The sequence below is a fragment of the Galeopterus variegatus genome, unplaced genomic scaffold, assembly GCF_000696425.1.
Source record: "Galeopterus variegatus unplaced genomic scaffold, G_variegatus-3.0.2 Scaffold3811, whole genome shotgun sequence".
NCBI lineage: Eukaryota > Metazoa > Chordata > Mammalia > Dermoptera > Cynocephalidae > Galeopterus > Galeopterus variegatus.
In genome coordinates this window covers 190,098-205,430 of record NW_007729922.1, presented here as the reverse complement: position 1 = coordinate 205,430, position 15,333 = coordinate 190,098, and the positions used below count along the sequence as shown (strand labels likewise).

The window sequence follows — 15,333 nt, the reverse complement described above, 5'->3', positions numbered from 1 at the left end:
TGCTTCATAGCCACATGGGACTAGGGGCCACCATGTAGGACAACATAGCTCTAGGCCTTGTATCTGAGTTTGGTTTTCCCCTGGGGCTGACCTGAGCTTGTATCTCTGGTTTTGAGTTTTCTCGTTGTTGTTGGCACTGGAGGTTTTACCTGCCTTTTGAGCTTGGTCATGCATTAAAAATTCTTTTGTCATATTTCTATGTATTTATATCTGGAGAAAGGTGAGTTCAGTCCACCATGTTGCTGGAAATCTCTTAATTTATTCCTTACAACATTCTTATGATGGGAGTACTCTTGTCCCCAATTTACAGATGAGGAAACTGGGGCTCATGGAGCTTAAGTGACTTGCCCAAAGTCACATGGCTATTAAGTGGCAGAGAACAGACCCAAATACATGTCTGTCTGAATTCCAAGTCCATGCTCTACCCACTATGCTGTATCGCCACCTCATAATTTGGATTCCTCCTTGTTCGTTTTCAGGAATTAGCTGCCATCAAGGGCTCTCTACTCCTTATACAGCCTTACTCATCTGGAAAGTAGCTCTTGGCCAAGACCTGGCAGTGGAGAGCCATGGACCAGTACAGCCTTGGGGATGAGGGCGCCCTTCCATCAGAAATGCACCTCCCTTCATTTTCAGAGAGCCAAGGGCTCAACTGCAGCAACACCCTCAACCGGGATCTGGGTCCCAACACACGAGAACTGCTCTATGCTGGCTTGAGTGGTTTGGACCTAGACACCAGTCTCCCAGTGCCTGATGTGCCGAGTGAAGCACTGGAGGACAACTTAGACACCCTGTCCCTGTACTCAGGGAAGGACAGTGATTCCGTGAAGCTGCTGGAGGAGTATGCAGATCCAGAATCTCAGACTTCCTTACAAGGTGAGGCTGTGAGTAGAAGGGCCTGGTGGAATATTTAATAGTTCCTGTGGCCAGCGAGGGATCTATTCACAGATTGGTTGAGAAAATTTTCCTCTTCTACAGGTGACTTAGGGAACAGTCACTTTTTTTCCTACTTGGAAACTGTTCCCCACTTCCTAGTAAAGGAAACAGAACACTAATCCTAGGGAATATCTCAAGAAACTTACATGTTTGGGGATATCCTAATCTTTTGTATGGTGTGTGGGCAGACCTTAGCGTATATGGGAAACTTTCCTATCCATTACCACAACTCAGAGGCTCTTTTGACTTTTCCAGAATGAACTGGCATCCTGTTCATTCTGCTCCTTGGTTGGCTAACCTTCCTAGGCTTCAATGTCTTTATCTGCAAAGTTGGGGGACAATAATTATCCCCTCTGCGTCCCCCCAGAGACACAGCAGTAAAAAGCAAAAGAAGAAACTATTGTAAAAGCACTTCACAGACCATAAAATACTGGACACATATTAGTGGTTATTATTTTTTTGTTCGTTTGTTTGTTTTACCAATATTATATTTAATTTTAGGTAGGCCCTTGATTCAGTTCTAAGTCTTTCTCTTCAGCACTGGAGGAACAAAGGGAGAACTAACGAAATAATTAAATAACTTTGTTAACTCCCCTTTTGGTTTGCCTTTAGGCTTCCCCAAAGGATAAGTTTGTTTTTTGCTTTTAACCCTCTTCCTGGGTTCTTGGATAAGTTGCTTAGATGGGTTGACTGAGTTAGAGTTCTTTGAGATTTGTAATCATAGGATGTGCATGGGAGGCCACATGTGAAATGGCCCTGCAAAGCAGATATTAGTGTTAATTAGGATAAGCAGCTCAAGAAGTGTTCTGAAGAACTTACAAAATGGGAAACTTCTGAGAGCCCCCCATGCCACACAAGATGTAGTAGACAAGGTGTAAGTCTTGTCACTGTGTTGGAATGACAGCCAAGTATGAAATCCTAGAATCGTGAGACATCCTATGAGATATCCGCAATGTTACAGGTACTGGGCCAGGCGTGGGAATGCAATAATTAGAATTCTCAACCTGAGCCACAGAAATTACCCAAAAAGTGCTGGTAGTGCAAATATATGTGCATTTTCTGGAAAGACAAACTATACCTTTCATCAGATTTTCATAGGGGTCTATATCCCCCAAAATGTTACACATCATTAATATAGTTCAACCTTTTAAAATTTGTTTTAAACTCAATTTTTTTTTACCTTATAGGAAAAAAGAAATCTACTAAACATTAAATTTCAACTCTCTAACTTAAATTCAGGTCCATATAAATGCATACGCTTACATTAATTTTCTAAATTAGAAAAGTAATACATGTTTATTAAAGAAAACTTAAAAAATTAAGAAAAGTAATAAGCAAGAAAAATCTCCACCCTGGCTCCCACATGTAAATTTTTAAACACATTGATGAAGTCACTCAAATATGCATAGTCTTGTGAAGATAATATTAAGTATATAATTCTATTTGAAATTTTTAAGACTTAGTGTATTTGCTTTCATATATGAAGGTAGACCATACAATTGTCATTGTAATAGCTGTTCCATTTTATTGTTAGACCATATTCTTGCTTGATAGATTGTTAAAGTGTTTCTGTGAACAACATTTTACATATTGAATTTTCTTTTGGGTTAGTTCTTTGAACATTTTTCTCAAAGTAGGTTTAACCAGACTGAGGATATAAACAACTTTAGAGCTCTTACAAACTGCTTTCTAGGAAAATCAAGTGGCTTCCCAGGCCAGTGACTCTGCCTGTTTTTCAGTGTCCTGGCCAATTTTTTAAAACATTTTGTCTTCTAGTTTAATAGTTGCTTTAATTAGCATTCTAAAGTAACTTATCAAGGCTTAGGACTTTTCCCTGAGGAAGTCCAGTTTTTCTTCATTTAAACCGTTGGAATTATTCAACTATTCATCACAGTAATTTCTCATTTGAAGAAGATGAAGGCCAGACAAGTTAAGTGACAGATGGCTCAAGGTCATAGGCAGAATTGGGATGAGAGTCCAGGCCTTGAGACTCCCAGCCCAGTTTCCCTTATGCTGTGTCTGTTACACTGCATCTGGTTAGCAAGAGAATTAGCATTTTTGGATCCTTTAGTGCAACCCCCTCCCTCTCCTGATGCCCTAGCCTGTTAGATTCTTGGATCTTGTCTTTGCAGCATCATAGATAAATGGTTATTTCTAAACTTGCCTTCTGATAAAGCAGTCTCATCCATCTTACAGACCAATCTAAGGGGTAGACAAATCTTCCATTGTTCATTCATGTAACATACATTTATTGAGTGCCTATTAGTGCCAGAATGGGAATTCCAGGAGCTGGGAACACAGCAGTTTTTCTACAGTTTTATTGTAAATATTTATGTCATAGACCATTTAAACCATAGTGCAGTCACCTATATGCCCCCTTGTCAGATATTAGGTTGTTTCTAACATTTCACCAGGAAAAGCAGTATTACAGCTAACTCCCTTACAGCTAGGTCCTTGTACAAAGCTACATTTATTTTAACAACCCCAGAATAGAATTGGCTGAGTGAATGCCAGGATTTTATACTTTTTCAAGGTTTGGATAATATTGGCCTGCCCTTCCAAGAGTACCAGGTATAATGTAGTCATAAAGTCCTGTCCGTCTTGATCACACTGTCCTAGAAGTGCTTCAACCTGCCACCATCCCCCCATGTGTGGCATCAAGACTGGGTACTGTCCCACAGGTATTACCTGACCAGGGCCCTTGCTCCCCGTTGCCTACTCTTGCACCTTGTTTGCACCTTGTTTTCTTTCCATGTAAAGCTACTGAGGTTGGAGTGACAGTTCTTGGCTGACACAAAGCCACTGTGGTTCTAAGAGTTGTAGTGTGCTTTAGCGTGCATGCGTACTCTTTGATTTCCCCAGTTGTATATAACCTGTGTTTTCTCCCTCTGTTTAGACCTGGGGCTAGGCATGCTTAAGGTGCCTAAAGAGGCTGACGAAGGAGTCAGGGCCACCTCGGGGAGTGTGAGGAAAGGAAAGCGGCAGCACAGTTCCCCTCAAAACCCACTTCTGGACTGCAGCCTGTGTGGGAAGGTGTTCAGCAGCGCCAGTTCTCTTAGCAAGCACTACCTGACGCACAGCCAGGAAAGGAAACACGTTTGCAAGATCTGCAGCAAGGCCTTTAAGCGTCAGGACCACCTGTATGTAGGAGTCTGGTCAAGAAAATGTCTGTTCCGGGGGCTGGTGGGAGTGATTGTGTTCCTGGGTCTTCTTCCGACCCTTCCAGATCAACCTATCCCCTTCTCTGTTGGGTTTTCCTACCTCCTTATTCCCCAAATGTGTATAATCCATGCTCAGATGCAGACTCCGTTCTTCTCACACTGCCAGTGTTCGGGGGTAGGTTTTGGCAGATTTGGCACTGCCCTGGATGGGTTGCTCTTCCAAGCCCCCAGATTCACACCAGTGAGGAAATCACTGCTTTGATTTGCAGACGGAACCCTTGTGGTCTAAAAACATGAAATGGCTCGCTCCCAAGGCAATTGCATCGAGGAGGGAAGATTGGCTAACTTTATAGAGAAATGTTCTGTGTCCCTGGTAGGTGTCTGAGGAGAACGGGTCTGTGTTCCATGAGAATGTGTTGGGATAACTCAGGGGCACAAAAGATTCTGAGATGCCTGTTTCTAGAACATGGCAATAGAGCATTGACCCTTGATTTTCTTTTTTAACTTCTTTTTTAACTCAATTTTTATGTTATTTTTTTTTACTGGCAGGATCAACCAGGTAAATTCTAGATTTTTTTTTTAAAGACTCTTGATTTCAAAAAGAAAGCCCAATTTAAGAGTTACAAGCAAATTTCCCTTTGTGTTTAATGTCTTAGAAATGATAAGCTTTTCTTGCCTGTGAGACTGTTTTCAAACCAAGAGATTTGCAAGTGGGAGATGACAATCCCTTGCATTTTTATAGGCTCTTCACTTTCACAGAGGACTTTGATTAATCCATATTTCATTTTACCCTCTTGCCCACCCCTACCCCAGGGAAGGGAAGTTATTTGCTTATGTCACAAATTGGTAACAGTTGGGGCTAGAACAGAAGTCTCCTGGTTTCTTCTCTGTTGCTTTGTTCAGATTGAAGCCAAGGGTCAACTTTTGCAGAAAGGCTTTATTATTTTATTGGACATACCTCATGTACCACACTTACTAGGACTGTCCAGAGCAGTACTGTTGGGAACCCAGAGGGTGATTGACTCATTTGTTTATATTTATAATGTATTAATGTAGACATAGGTAGAATGTATATTTATCTGCATTTATGTTTGCAGAAATTATGGACACACTTGGCTGTTTGGCTCTTGAAGGGTTGTACTGATTGGGCATCTGTACAAGAAATTATGGACACACTTGGCTGTTTGGCTCTTGAAGGGTTGTACTGATTGGGCATCTGTAAATTGGCTCTTTTTGATGTGTGGGGTTCCAGGTAGCTGTCTTCTCAGAGGAAGCATACGATAAGGCATAGACTCCTTTTTTAAAGGAAGGATAATCCCAAGTCAGCATCACCTCAAGTGTATTCTGAAGAACTCTGGTTCTCAGGGATGCTAATAGGGGCTATCTGAAAAAAAATGATTCTTTGGGCAAATAAGTTTGAGATACACCAAAAGTTAAACAGCTTTCTCTCTTTCTCTCTCTCTATGTAGCTTTTAAATTTCCTTCTGTGCATTGTGAACCTCTAAGGAGTGAACAGTGTTTTTTCAAAATTTATTTGTCAGCTGTGCCCAAGTCCTCAGGGAACAACTATGGAGGACTGGTATTCCTTGAGAACCCACTTTAGGGAAGTCTGATCTGGCTTCAGTGGATTTTATTTTTTCAGATAAGGGGTTTGCTTAAAGGTGAGGGAGAGGAGCACCCCTTCCAGATTGCTTTGACAGAATAGGGGTTTCTTGGTGGTCTTTCCTTGTCGGGGCTGAGTATGGTTTCTGAATGGTGGTGTGGATGTACTGCTGACCCTGGGGCCACTGGGGTCCTGTAATGGAAGACCTGATCTGAGGTGCCTGTTGACATCCCTTCTTGTGTCTGGCTCCAGGACCGGGCACATGCTCACCCATCAGAAGACCAAGCCCTTCGTGTGCATTGAGCAGGGCTGCAGCAAGAGCTACTGCGACTATCGTTCTCTGCGCAGGCACTATGAGGTCCAGCATGGCCTGTGCATCCTGAAGGAAGACCACCTGGAAGAGGAAGCCTGTGGGGACTCGCCCCACACTCATGACACAGCCAGCCAGCCGCCTCCCAGTGGCCTACGGTCCCTGGTCCCCCTGGAAACCAGGTCCCCTGGCTCCCTCTTGCCCAACCGAGACCTCCTGCGCTGTATTGTGAGCAGCATTGTTCACCAGAAGATTCCTTCTCCTGGCCCAGCCACAGTGGGGCCTTCAGATGGTGAAGGGAGGAATACGGCCTGTCCCTATACCACCTCATCAGAATCTTCCTCCTGCACTCCAGCCGGCACCCCAGCAGCGCCAGGAACGCTAGGCTCTGAGGTTCCTGAAGAGCTTTGTCCCCCACGGAAGGAGCCAGCCGTTGACATGTTCACAGCTGTCCATTCAAGGGTGGCCGAGAATGGTGCCCTTGACCCACTAGAGTCTGAGTCCCCACTGCTGCATCTCCCATCCACCCTGGAGGGTTGGCCTGAGGATGGCCCCCTGCCTGCCTGCCTGCCTCTCTTCCAAGGCCAGCCAGTTCCTGCCAATTCCCAGCCATCAGGCCACAACTTCCAGTGGCTCCGCAACCTGCCTGGCTGCCCCAAGAACAAAGGCAGCAATGTGTTCGTGGTCCACAAGCCCTCTGCGATGCCATCCTGGGAAGGCTCAGAGTCTGTCTCACGGCCCAGCAGTGCCTCCCCCTCGGGGGAGGCCTCGTCTAACTTGGACACCATCCTGGAGGATGTGCTGCCGTTTCCTCCCTCACGTCTGAAGGCACCTGGGGAGGCCTCTAGCGACCCCAGGTATGCCAGAGGGGAAGATGACATCTGGGTGTCCAAGAATAGCAAGTTTGACTGTGACTCCTTCTCATGGCAGAACTCTGCGGAGCCTGGCCTCCAGGATGTCCAGAAACCCAGCGGGCTCTCGTCGGATGCCACGCCACTCTTTCGGCAGCTGTTCCTGAAGTCGCAGGAGTCTCTGGTGAGCCATGAGCAGATGCAAGTGTTCCAGATGATCACAAAGTCCCAGCGGATCTTCTCCCATGCCCAGGAGGCAGCAGCCTCCTCCCAGCTCCCCGTGCCCGAAGGCAAGCAGGCTGCCCTGAAGCCACTGCAGGGGCCATGGCCGCAGCAGCCCCTGCCTCTGGCACCTGCTGTTGACTCTCACCATGCTGGCCCAGGAAACCTGCAGCCAGAGGGATCTGCAGCCCACAGGAGGAAAACCACTCCTGTGGTTCCCAGAGAGGCCTCCCCTGGCAGCATGAGACGAGACTCGAAGGGAGTACTGAAAGTGACCGCAGCTCAGCCAGCCCTCACAACGCCGGCCCTGGACGCTTCTGGGAATCCAGACATCTCTTCTCTGGCCAAGCAGTTGCGATCCTCAAAAGGGACCTTGGACCTGGGAGACATCTTTCCCCCCATGGGCCCATGGCCGACCCAGTTAGGTGGGGATGATCCCCCTAGAGCTCAGCTGCCTGGAAAGCAGGGCCAGGCTGAGAATGGCACAGCTTCAGGGCCCACGAAGGGTGAAAAGACCCCAGCCTCCTCCCGGGGTGGAGGTTACAGACTCTTCTCAGGCAATGCCAGGGCCCAGCGCTTCTCAGGCTTCCGGAAGGAGAAGGTAAAGATGGATATGTGTTGTACGGCTTCTCCGAGCCAGGTAGCCATGGCCTCTTTCTCCTCAGCTGGGCTTCCCTCGGATCCTCCACGGGACTTGAAGTCCAAGCTGACAATATTCAACAGAATCCAGGTACCTGAGCCCTCTTTCATGTGGCCTGACCATAGGGAGGCAAGAGTTGCATTTGGTATTTGTTTTAACATTTGTTAGTTGTCCAGGCTTTTTATTTCATCTCAGTGAATACTTAGATGTGATTGTAGAGAGAAAGGAATAAATTAAGGTGCAGAGAGATTTTGTTTTCCCCCACCAAAAAGAAAGAAAAAAAGATCAGAATGAGGATGTTAAAGAATCGTTCAAAACTTTTTGTGTTGTTTTGTGATTTCACTAAATTTTTTTTGCTTGCTTTCTTTTGCCCCTTCTTTCCTTTTGGATTTGTCTTCTTAAATTCTTCAGAGGATATAAGGGTAGAAACCCTCCCTCCCTTAAATATTCCTGCGTGAAGTGGCTATATATTTTCTGCTTCTGAGTCATGTTTTCCACAAGTACAAGTGTGCACCTGCTACGTGCCCCATGCTATTCAGCACATTTATGAGCATTAGCTTGGTTCCTTCGTACTTCATGCCCATGTGATCCTGGTCTGAAGAGGTGAACCACTTTTCTGAGTGACTCCAGGTCCAGCATTCTTCCCATCATACCACAGCTACCTCTTTTTTTTTTTTTAACAGCTGTATTACTCAAATACCATAAAATTCACCATTTTAAAGCATACAATTTGTTAGTTTTTAATATATTCACAAGATTGTGCAACATCACCACTATTTGCCAGAATAATTTTATCACCCCACAGTGAAAGCCCACATCGCTTAGTTGTAATCTCTCCATCCCTCTAGCCCTGACAACAGCAAATTTATTTTCTGTCTCTGTGGATTTGCCTATTCTGGATATTTCATATCAATGGAATCATACAATATGTGACCTCATGTGTCTGGTTCTTTCAGCATTATGTTTTCAAGGTTCATCCATGTTGTAGCACGTATCAGTTCTTCCTTTTTACAGCTGAGTGATGTTCCACTGAATGGAAAGACTACATTTTATGTGTCTATTAATCAGTTGATGGACATTTGGGTTGTGTCTGCTTTTTGGCTGTTGTCAATAGTGTTGATAAAACATTCACTCGTGCAAGTTTTTGTGTGGTCTTGGGTATTTAGGAGTGAAATTGCCAGGTGATGTGGCAACTCTACATTTAACATTTGAGGAACTGCCAGACTGTTTTACAAAGCAGCTGCACCATTTTTAATCCCACCCACAATATATGAGATCTCCAGTTTCTCCACATCCTCACCAACACTTTTTATTTCCTGTTTTTTTAAATTATAATCATCCTAGTAGGTGTAAAGTGGTATCTCATTTGATTCACAGTTCCCTGATGGCTAATGTTGAGCATCTTTTCATGTGCCTACTGGCCATTTGTATATCTTCTTAGAAGTGTCTATTCAGATCCTTTGCCTGTTTTTAAAATTGTTCCTATCTTTTTTTTATTAGGTCGTAAGAGTTTGTTATATATTCTGGATGCAATCCCCTTATTGTATACATAATTTGCACATATTTTCTCCCACTTTATGGGCTGTCTTTTCATTTTAGTTATGGTATCATTTGCAACACAAAAGTTTTAAATTCTGATGAAGTCCAATTTGCCTGTTTTGTCTTTTGTTTTCATTTGGTGCCGTATCTAAAAATACCATTGCCTAATCCCAGGTCACAAAGATTTACTTCAGTGTTACTTCCAATGTTGTCTTATAGTTTTAGTTTTTCCATACCCTTCATTTCTGATGCATTGGCTCAGATATATTTTCATCTTTAGGGTGGAAACATCTACAGGCTCCCCCATCCAATGAAGGAAGAGAATGTGTCAGGTGGATGGTAAGTTAAGAAGCCCTTCCAGCCCTGCCTGGGAAGCTCACCCCCGCAGGAGTCCTCTGTGGCTTGCAAGTGCTGGTCCTGGGTGAGTGAGCTGGATGTTTTCAGTCCTGAAGAGGATGCTTCAGCCCATGAAGAATTTGGGTACAGCCTTCATTTTGTAGGGTTTGTTAAGAGTTGTGAGTAGATTGGAGTTCAAAACAAAAAAGAAAAAATTGGTGATGAGGAATGGAGTCCCATTCTCCCATTCTTCCCTCCTGCCATGTCTGCCCACAGTAATCAGCAAAATGGGGGTCCTGCAGACTGGACAGAGCCAAGGAGCACTTACATCTGTAAGAATTGCAGCCAGATGTTTTATACTGAGAAAGGGCTGAGCAGCCACATGTGTTTTCATAGTGACCAGTGGCCGTCACCTCGAGGGAAGCAGGAGCACCAGGTAAAGGGGAGCGAGCAGTAACTTACATGGTTACAGGGTTTCTGGTGGCTTTAGGAGGGTGTACAACTGGGTGTCACTGATCTCAGGCCATCATGGGGGGAAGATGGGCAGGGGTCAGAGTTGTGCTGCTTTCTAGGGGCAGGCGGTTGCTTTAGGTCAGCAGCAGCTCTTCAGCTGGGTCCTTGCTCCCAGCCTCACTGCCAGAAAGTTTGGGACAGCTTTTCTGGCTGTCATCTTCTGTCTCCCGCCTACTGTTTCTCTTAAAGAGCTGTCTCTTCTCTGTTTAGGTGTTTGGCACGGAGTTCTGCAAGCCACCAAGACAGGGGGACGGACAGAGTCCACCAGGAGCCAAGAAGCCCTTGGACAACATGGCCACAGCCCATTCAGTGATCCCAGTGTCAGTCCCTGTGGCTCCAGCAAATCGGTCCCTGTGGAGCACAGCCAGGGTGGGTGCTTGTCAGTCTGCTTCCTTCCTGCTGCTTTTCCCACCTGCTGGTGGGAGCTGTGAGAAAAACCCAAAACAGACACCAGAGAATATCCTGAGTCTAGAAGACTTGGTTTGCACATTCAATTTAGTCATTCAGCATTCACTGAGCACTTCTGTGCTGGGCTCTGTGCTGGGCAGTGTTAGGGACACAGCAGTGACCACACTAGCCCAGGCCCTGCCCCTCGAGGCTCCCAGTCCAGTGGAAGAGACAGACCTGTCCCCAGGCAGTGATGACCCAAAGTGGACAGGGCTGGGGGATAGGAGCAGAGGGAGCTGGGGGACTTCAAGGGGGATCCTGACCCAACCTGAGAAGGTCAGGGAGGACTTCCTGGAGGAGGGGTTGTCAGAGCTGAGACCTGGAGGATGACGAGGAGTAAGGCTGGCAGAGAGGAGGGGAGATTTCATGGAGGTGAGAGCATTATCAGTTGGAGTGATAAGTCTAATGGGGCTCATCTCTTCAGCCTGTACTGGAGGACCCCACCTCAAGAAACTCATGCTGGACTCAGGGACAGGGTACATGGACCTGAAGATCCCCTCAGTCAGTGATTGGGTCCCATTATTCGTCTCACAGGAGCCATTGTCATCTGAGTGGGACAGTTTTTTTGCTTGTTTTTGTTTTTGGCAGCTGGCCAGTATGGGGATCTGAACCCTTGACCTTGAAGGGAAAGTTTTTCATTTTGTCACACTCACATTATATCTCTGGCTCCCACTCTTTAAGTGCCAGTCATTTTAACAATTAAATCTGTTCTCACACACTCATTCTCCTGGGGACAATGAGTGCCTGAAAAGGCTCTAGCCTTGGAACATCCCCAGGCTCGGTGTGTCAGTCTGGCTCAGGCATGCTGGCCCGAATGGTGCTGCAGAAGTCCCTGCCTGGCCTCCTTTGCTGAGGGCTACAGGTGGGTGTGCATGTCATATTTTCCTCCGTATCCATGGCCAGTCCCCTTTTCCCACTCTTGTGCCATCCTGAAGACTGAGTGGGGCAGTAGTGGGCCTCAGGTGACCACCTGTGGTTCTGAACTCTCCTCTCCAGGGACAAGAGAAAGACAGGGAAGAGAGAGACAGCAAGGAGAGCAGCCAACGAAGAAAGCGGAAAAAGCGCACCCAACCCAAGGCATTGTTCGTCCCTCCTCCATCCTCCACATTTGGGGAGCCAAGCCCTGGAGGATGCCACCAGAGCTGCCTGAGGTCTCCAGTGTTCCTGGTGGACTGCCTCCTGAAGGGCTTATTCCAGTGTTCCCCCTACACACCACCTCCGATGCTCAGCCCCATCCGAGAGGGCTCTGGGCTGTACTTCAACACTCTCGGTTCCATGTCTGCGCAGGCTGGTCCTGACCAGCTCATTGGCTCCGTCTTCGGTGAGTAAGGCTGGAGTGCTCACTCTGATAGATCCCATGGCAGCTCTCCTGTGGACCACAACCACTCTCCCTTGTAGCATTTGGTCCAGTGATTCTCTCCAGCTTATGAGTGTGCCTGGTCTGAGGGTCCTATTCTTTCCATAAGTATCCCAGCACTGTTCTGGGGCCAGCACCCTTCTAGGTGCTTAGATCTTATAGTTGGAAAGAAAACAGAAGCCATTTTGCCTGACCAACCTTCTGCCTGCCCTTCTGTGTAATTTTCTTAACAGCTTTATTGAGATAAAACTTACATATCATATTGTAAATCACCCATTTAAAGTGTGCAGTGTTTTGGGGCATATTCACAAGGTTGTGTGCCCTTCCTACAATCTAATTTTAGAGCATTTTCATCATCCCCAGAAGAAGCCTGTACCCATTAGTAGTCATACCCCTTCATATCCCCATAGTCCCATATACCACACCCCCACGCCCCTAGTCCCAGACAACCACTCATCTACTTTCTATCTATTGATTTGTCTATTCTGAATACTTCCTGTAATTGGAATCATATAATATGTGACCTTTTATGTCTAGTTTACTTTATTTAGTATAATTTCAGGATTTAACCCTGTCTTAGCAAGTATTAGTGCATTTCTTTTTATGGCTGAATAATATTCAATTGTATTGGTAACCACATTGTGTTTGGATTGTTTCTACTTTTTGGCTATTATGAATATGCTGCTATGAACATTCATGTACAGGTTTTTGTGTGGGTGCATGTTCTCATTTCTCTTGGGTACATACGCAGGAGTAGAATGCTGGGTCATATGGTAACTCTGTGTTTAACCATTTAAGGAACTGCCAGACTATTTTCCAAAATGTCTATGCTTAAATTCCCACCAGCAGTATATGAGAATTCTAATTTCTCCATATCCTTGCTAACACTTTTTATTGTCTGCCTTTTTTACTAATTTTCCAAAATGTCTATGCTTAAATTCCCACCAGCAGTATATGAGAATTCTAATTTCTCCACATCCTTGCTAACACTTTTTATTGTCTGCCTTTTTTACTGTAACCATCCTTGTAGATGTAAAGTATCTCATTGTGGTTTTGATTTGCATTTCCCTTATGGCCAGGGATGTTGAGCAACTTTCCATGTGCTTATTGGCTATTTGTACTCATATATCATCTTAAGGGAAATAAATCTATTCAGATCTTTTGTCTATTTTTTAACTAAGTTACTATTTTTTTCTTATTGAGTTTCAGGAGTACTTATACTACATGTATTCTGGATGTAAGCCCCTTATCAGATATGTGATTTTCAAATATTCTCTCCCATTTTTGGGCTGTCTTTTCATTTTATGTATGATATTGTCTGCAGGACAAAAGTTTTTAATTTTTGATGAAGTCCAGTTTATTTTTTCTTTTGTTACTGTGCGTTTGGTGTTATATGTAAGGTTTTGCTTGACCCAGGATTATAAAGGGTTACTTCTGTGTTTTCTTCTATGACTTTTCTAATTTTGAATCTTACATGCAGGTTTTTAATCAACTTTAAGTTAACTTTTGTATATTGTGTGAGGTAGGGGTCCAAATTCATTCTTTTCCATGTGAATATCCAGTTGTTCCAGCACCATTTGTTGAAAAGACTATTCCCATTGAATTGTCTTGGCACCCTTGTTGAAAATCAATTGGCCATAAATGTGTAGGTTTATTTCCAGACTTTAAATTCTATTTGGTTGATCTGTATGTTTATCATTATGCCAGTACCATGCTGTTTTGACTACTGTAGCTTTGTGGTAAGTTTTGAAGTAGGCAAATGTGAGTTATACAACTTAGTTCTTTTTCAAGATTGTTTTAGCTATTCTGGGTCTCTTCCACTTCCATAGAATTTTAGGTTCAGCAGGAATTTTGATAGCTATTGTGTTGAATCTGTAGATCAATTTGGCGTGTATTGCCATTCTAACAATTTTATTCATAAACATGAGATGTCTGTCTGTCTATTTAGATCTTGTTTAATTTCTTTCACTAATGTTTTAATGAATGTTCAGTGTATGAATCTTAAACTTCTTTTGTTATAGTTATACCTATCGTATTCTTTTTTATTCTATTGTAAATGGAATTACTCTCTTAATTTCATTTTTAGAATGTTCATTGCTGGTGTGTAAAAGTGTAATTGATTTCCTTATATTGATCTTGTATCCTGTGACCTTGCTGAACTCATTTAGTAGTTCTAATAGTATTTTTATAGATTCCTTAGGATTTTCTGTATACCAGGTCATGTCAACAGCAAATGGAGACAGCCTTACTTCTTTTTTTTTTTTTTTTCCTATTATGGATGCCTTTTATTTCTTTTTCTTAACTGATTGCCCTGGGTACAACATCCAGTACAATGTTGACAAAAAGTGGCACAAGGAAACGTCTCTGTCTTGTTTCTGTTTTTAGGAGAAAAGCATTCAGTCCTTTACCATTAAGTTTGATGTTACCTGTATGTTTTTGTGGCTGCCTTTATCAGGTTGAAGAAGTTCCCTTCTATTCTTAGTTTGTTGAATGTTTTTATCATGAAAGGATGTTGGATTTTTGCCAAGTGCTTTTTTTTTTGCATCTATTGAGATGCTCATATACTTTCTCTCGTTTGTTCAATTGATATGGTGTATTACATTAATTGATTTTTGACATTAAACCAACATTGTATCCTGGGATAAGTCCCACTTGGTCTTGGGGTATTATCCTTTTTTACATCCTTTTACATGTTGCTGGATTTGATTTGCTAGTATTTTGTTGAGATTTGCATTTGTATTCATAAGGGATGTTGGTCTCTAGTTTTCTGAGGTTGTCTTTAATTTTGGCCTCAGGGTAGTACTGGCCTCATAGAATAAGTTGGGAAGGGTTCTTTCCTTTTCCATTTTGTAAAGGATTGGATTAATTCTTTGACTGGTAGAGCTCACCAGTGAAGCTATCTGGCCTGGGATTTGTTTGTGTAGGGGAAGTTTTTAAAAATTACTTAGTATCTTTACTTTGTATAGTTCTGTTCAGCTTTTCTATTTGTTCTCGAGTTAGTTTTGGTAGTTTATGGCTTTCTAGGAATTTCTTCACTTTATCAGAGTTACCTAATTTGTTAGCATACAGTCCTTTCATTTCTTTTTTTTTTTTTTTTTTTTTTTTTTGTGGCTGGCTGGTACAGGGATCTGAACTCCTTTCATTTCCAATTTTAGTAATTTGAGACTCCTCTCTCTCTACTGAAGCTTTATCAGTTTTGTTGATCTTTAAAAAGTTTTTTGGTTTCATTGATTTTCTCTGTTTTTATTCTCTATTTCATTTATTTCTTCTTTCCTTTTCATTATGGTCTTTCTTCTGCTTGCTTCGAGCTTAGTTTGCTTTTTGCTCTTCTTTTCTAGTTTCCTAAGATGAAAGTTTAGTTTATTGATTTGACTTTTTTTTTTTTTTTTTTGTCTTTTTCCGTGTCCGGCAACGGATC

The 15,333-nt window shown here is 43.5% G+C and overlaps 1 protein-coding gene across 1 annotated transcript in view; it reads left to right on the top strand.

Annotated features, from left to right (window-relative positions):
- The first annotated feature begins 569 nt into the window (after window positions 1-569).
- The window catches only part of ZNF541 (zinc finger protein 541), a 31,544-nt gene continuing 16,780 nt past the window's right edge, over window positions 570-15,333 (top strand). The window contains exons 1-7 of the mRNA XM_008586046.1: window positions 570-876; window positions 3,833-4,076; window positions 5,953-7,813; window positions 9,543-9,601; window positions 9,875-10,034; window positions 10,322-10,480; window positions 11,555-11,879. Of these exons, the coding sequence (XP_008584268.1) occupies window positions 570-876; window positions 3,833-4,076; window positions 5,953-7,813; window positions 9,543-9,601; window positions 9,875-10,034; window positions 10,322-10,480; window positions 11,555-11,879 (3,115 nt within the window). The remainder of the gene's footprint in view (window positions 877-3,832; window positions 4,077-5,952; window positions 7,814-9,542; window positions 9,602-9,874; window positions 10,035-10,321; window positions 10,481-11,554; window positions 11,880-15,333) is intronic.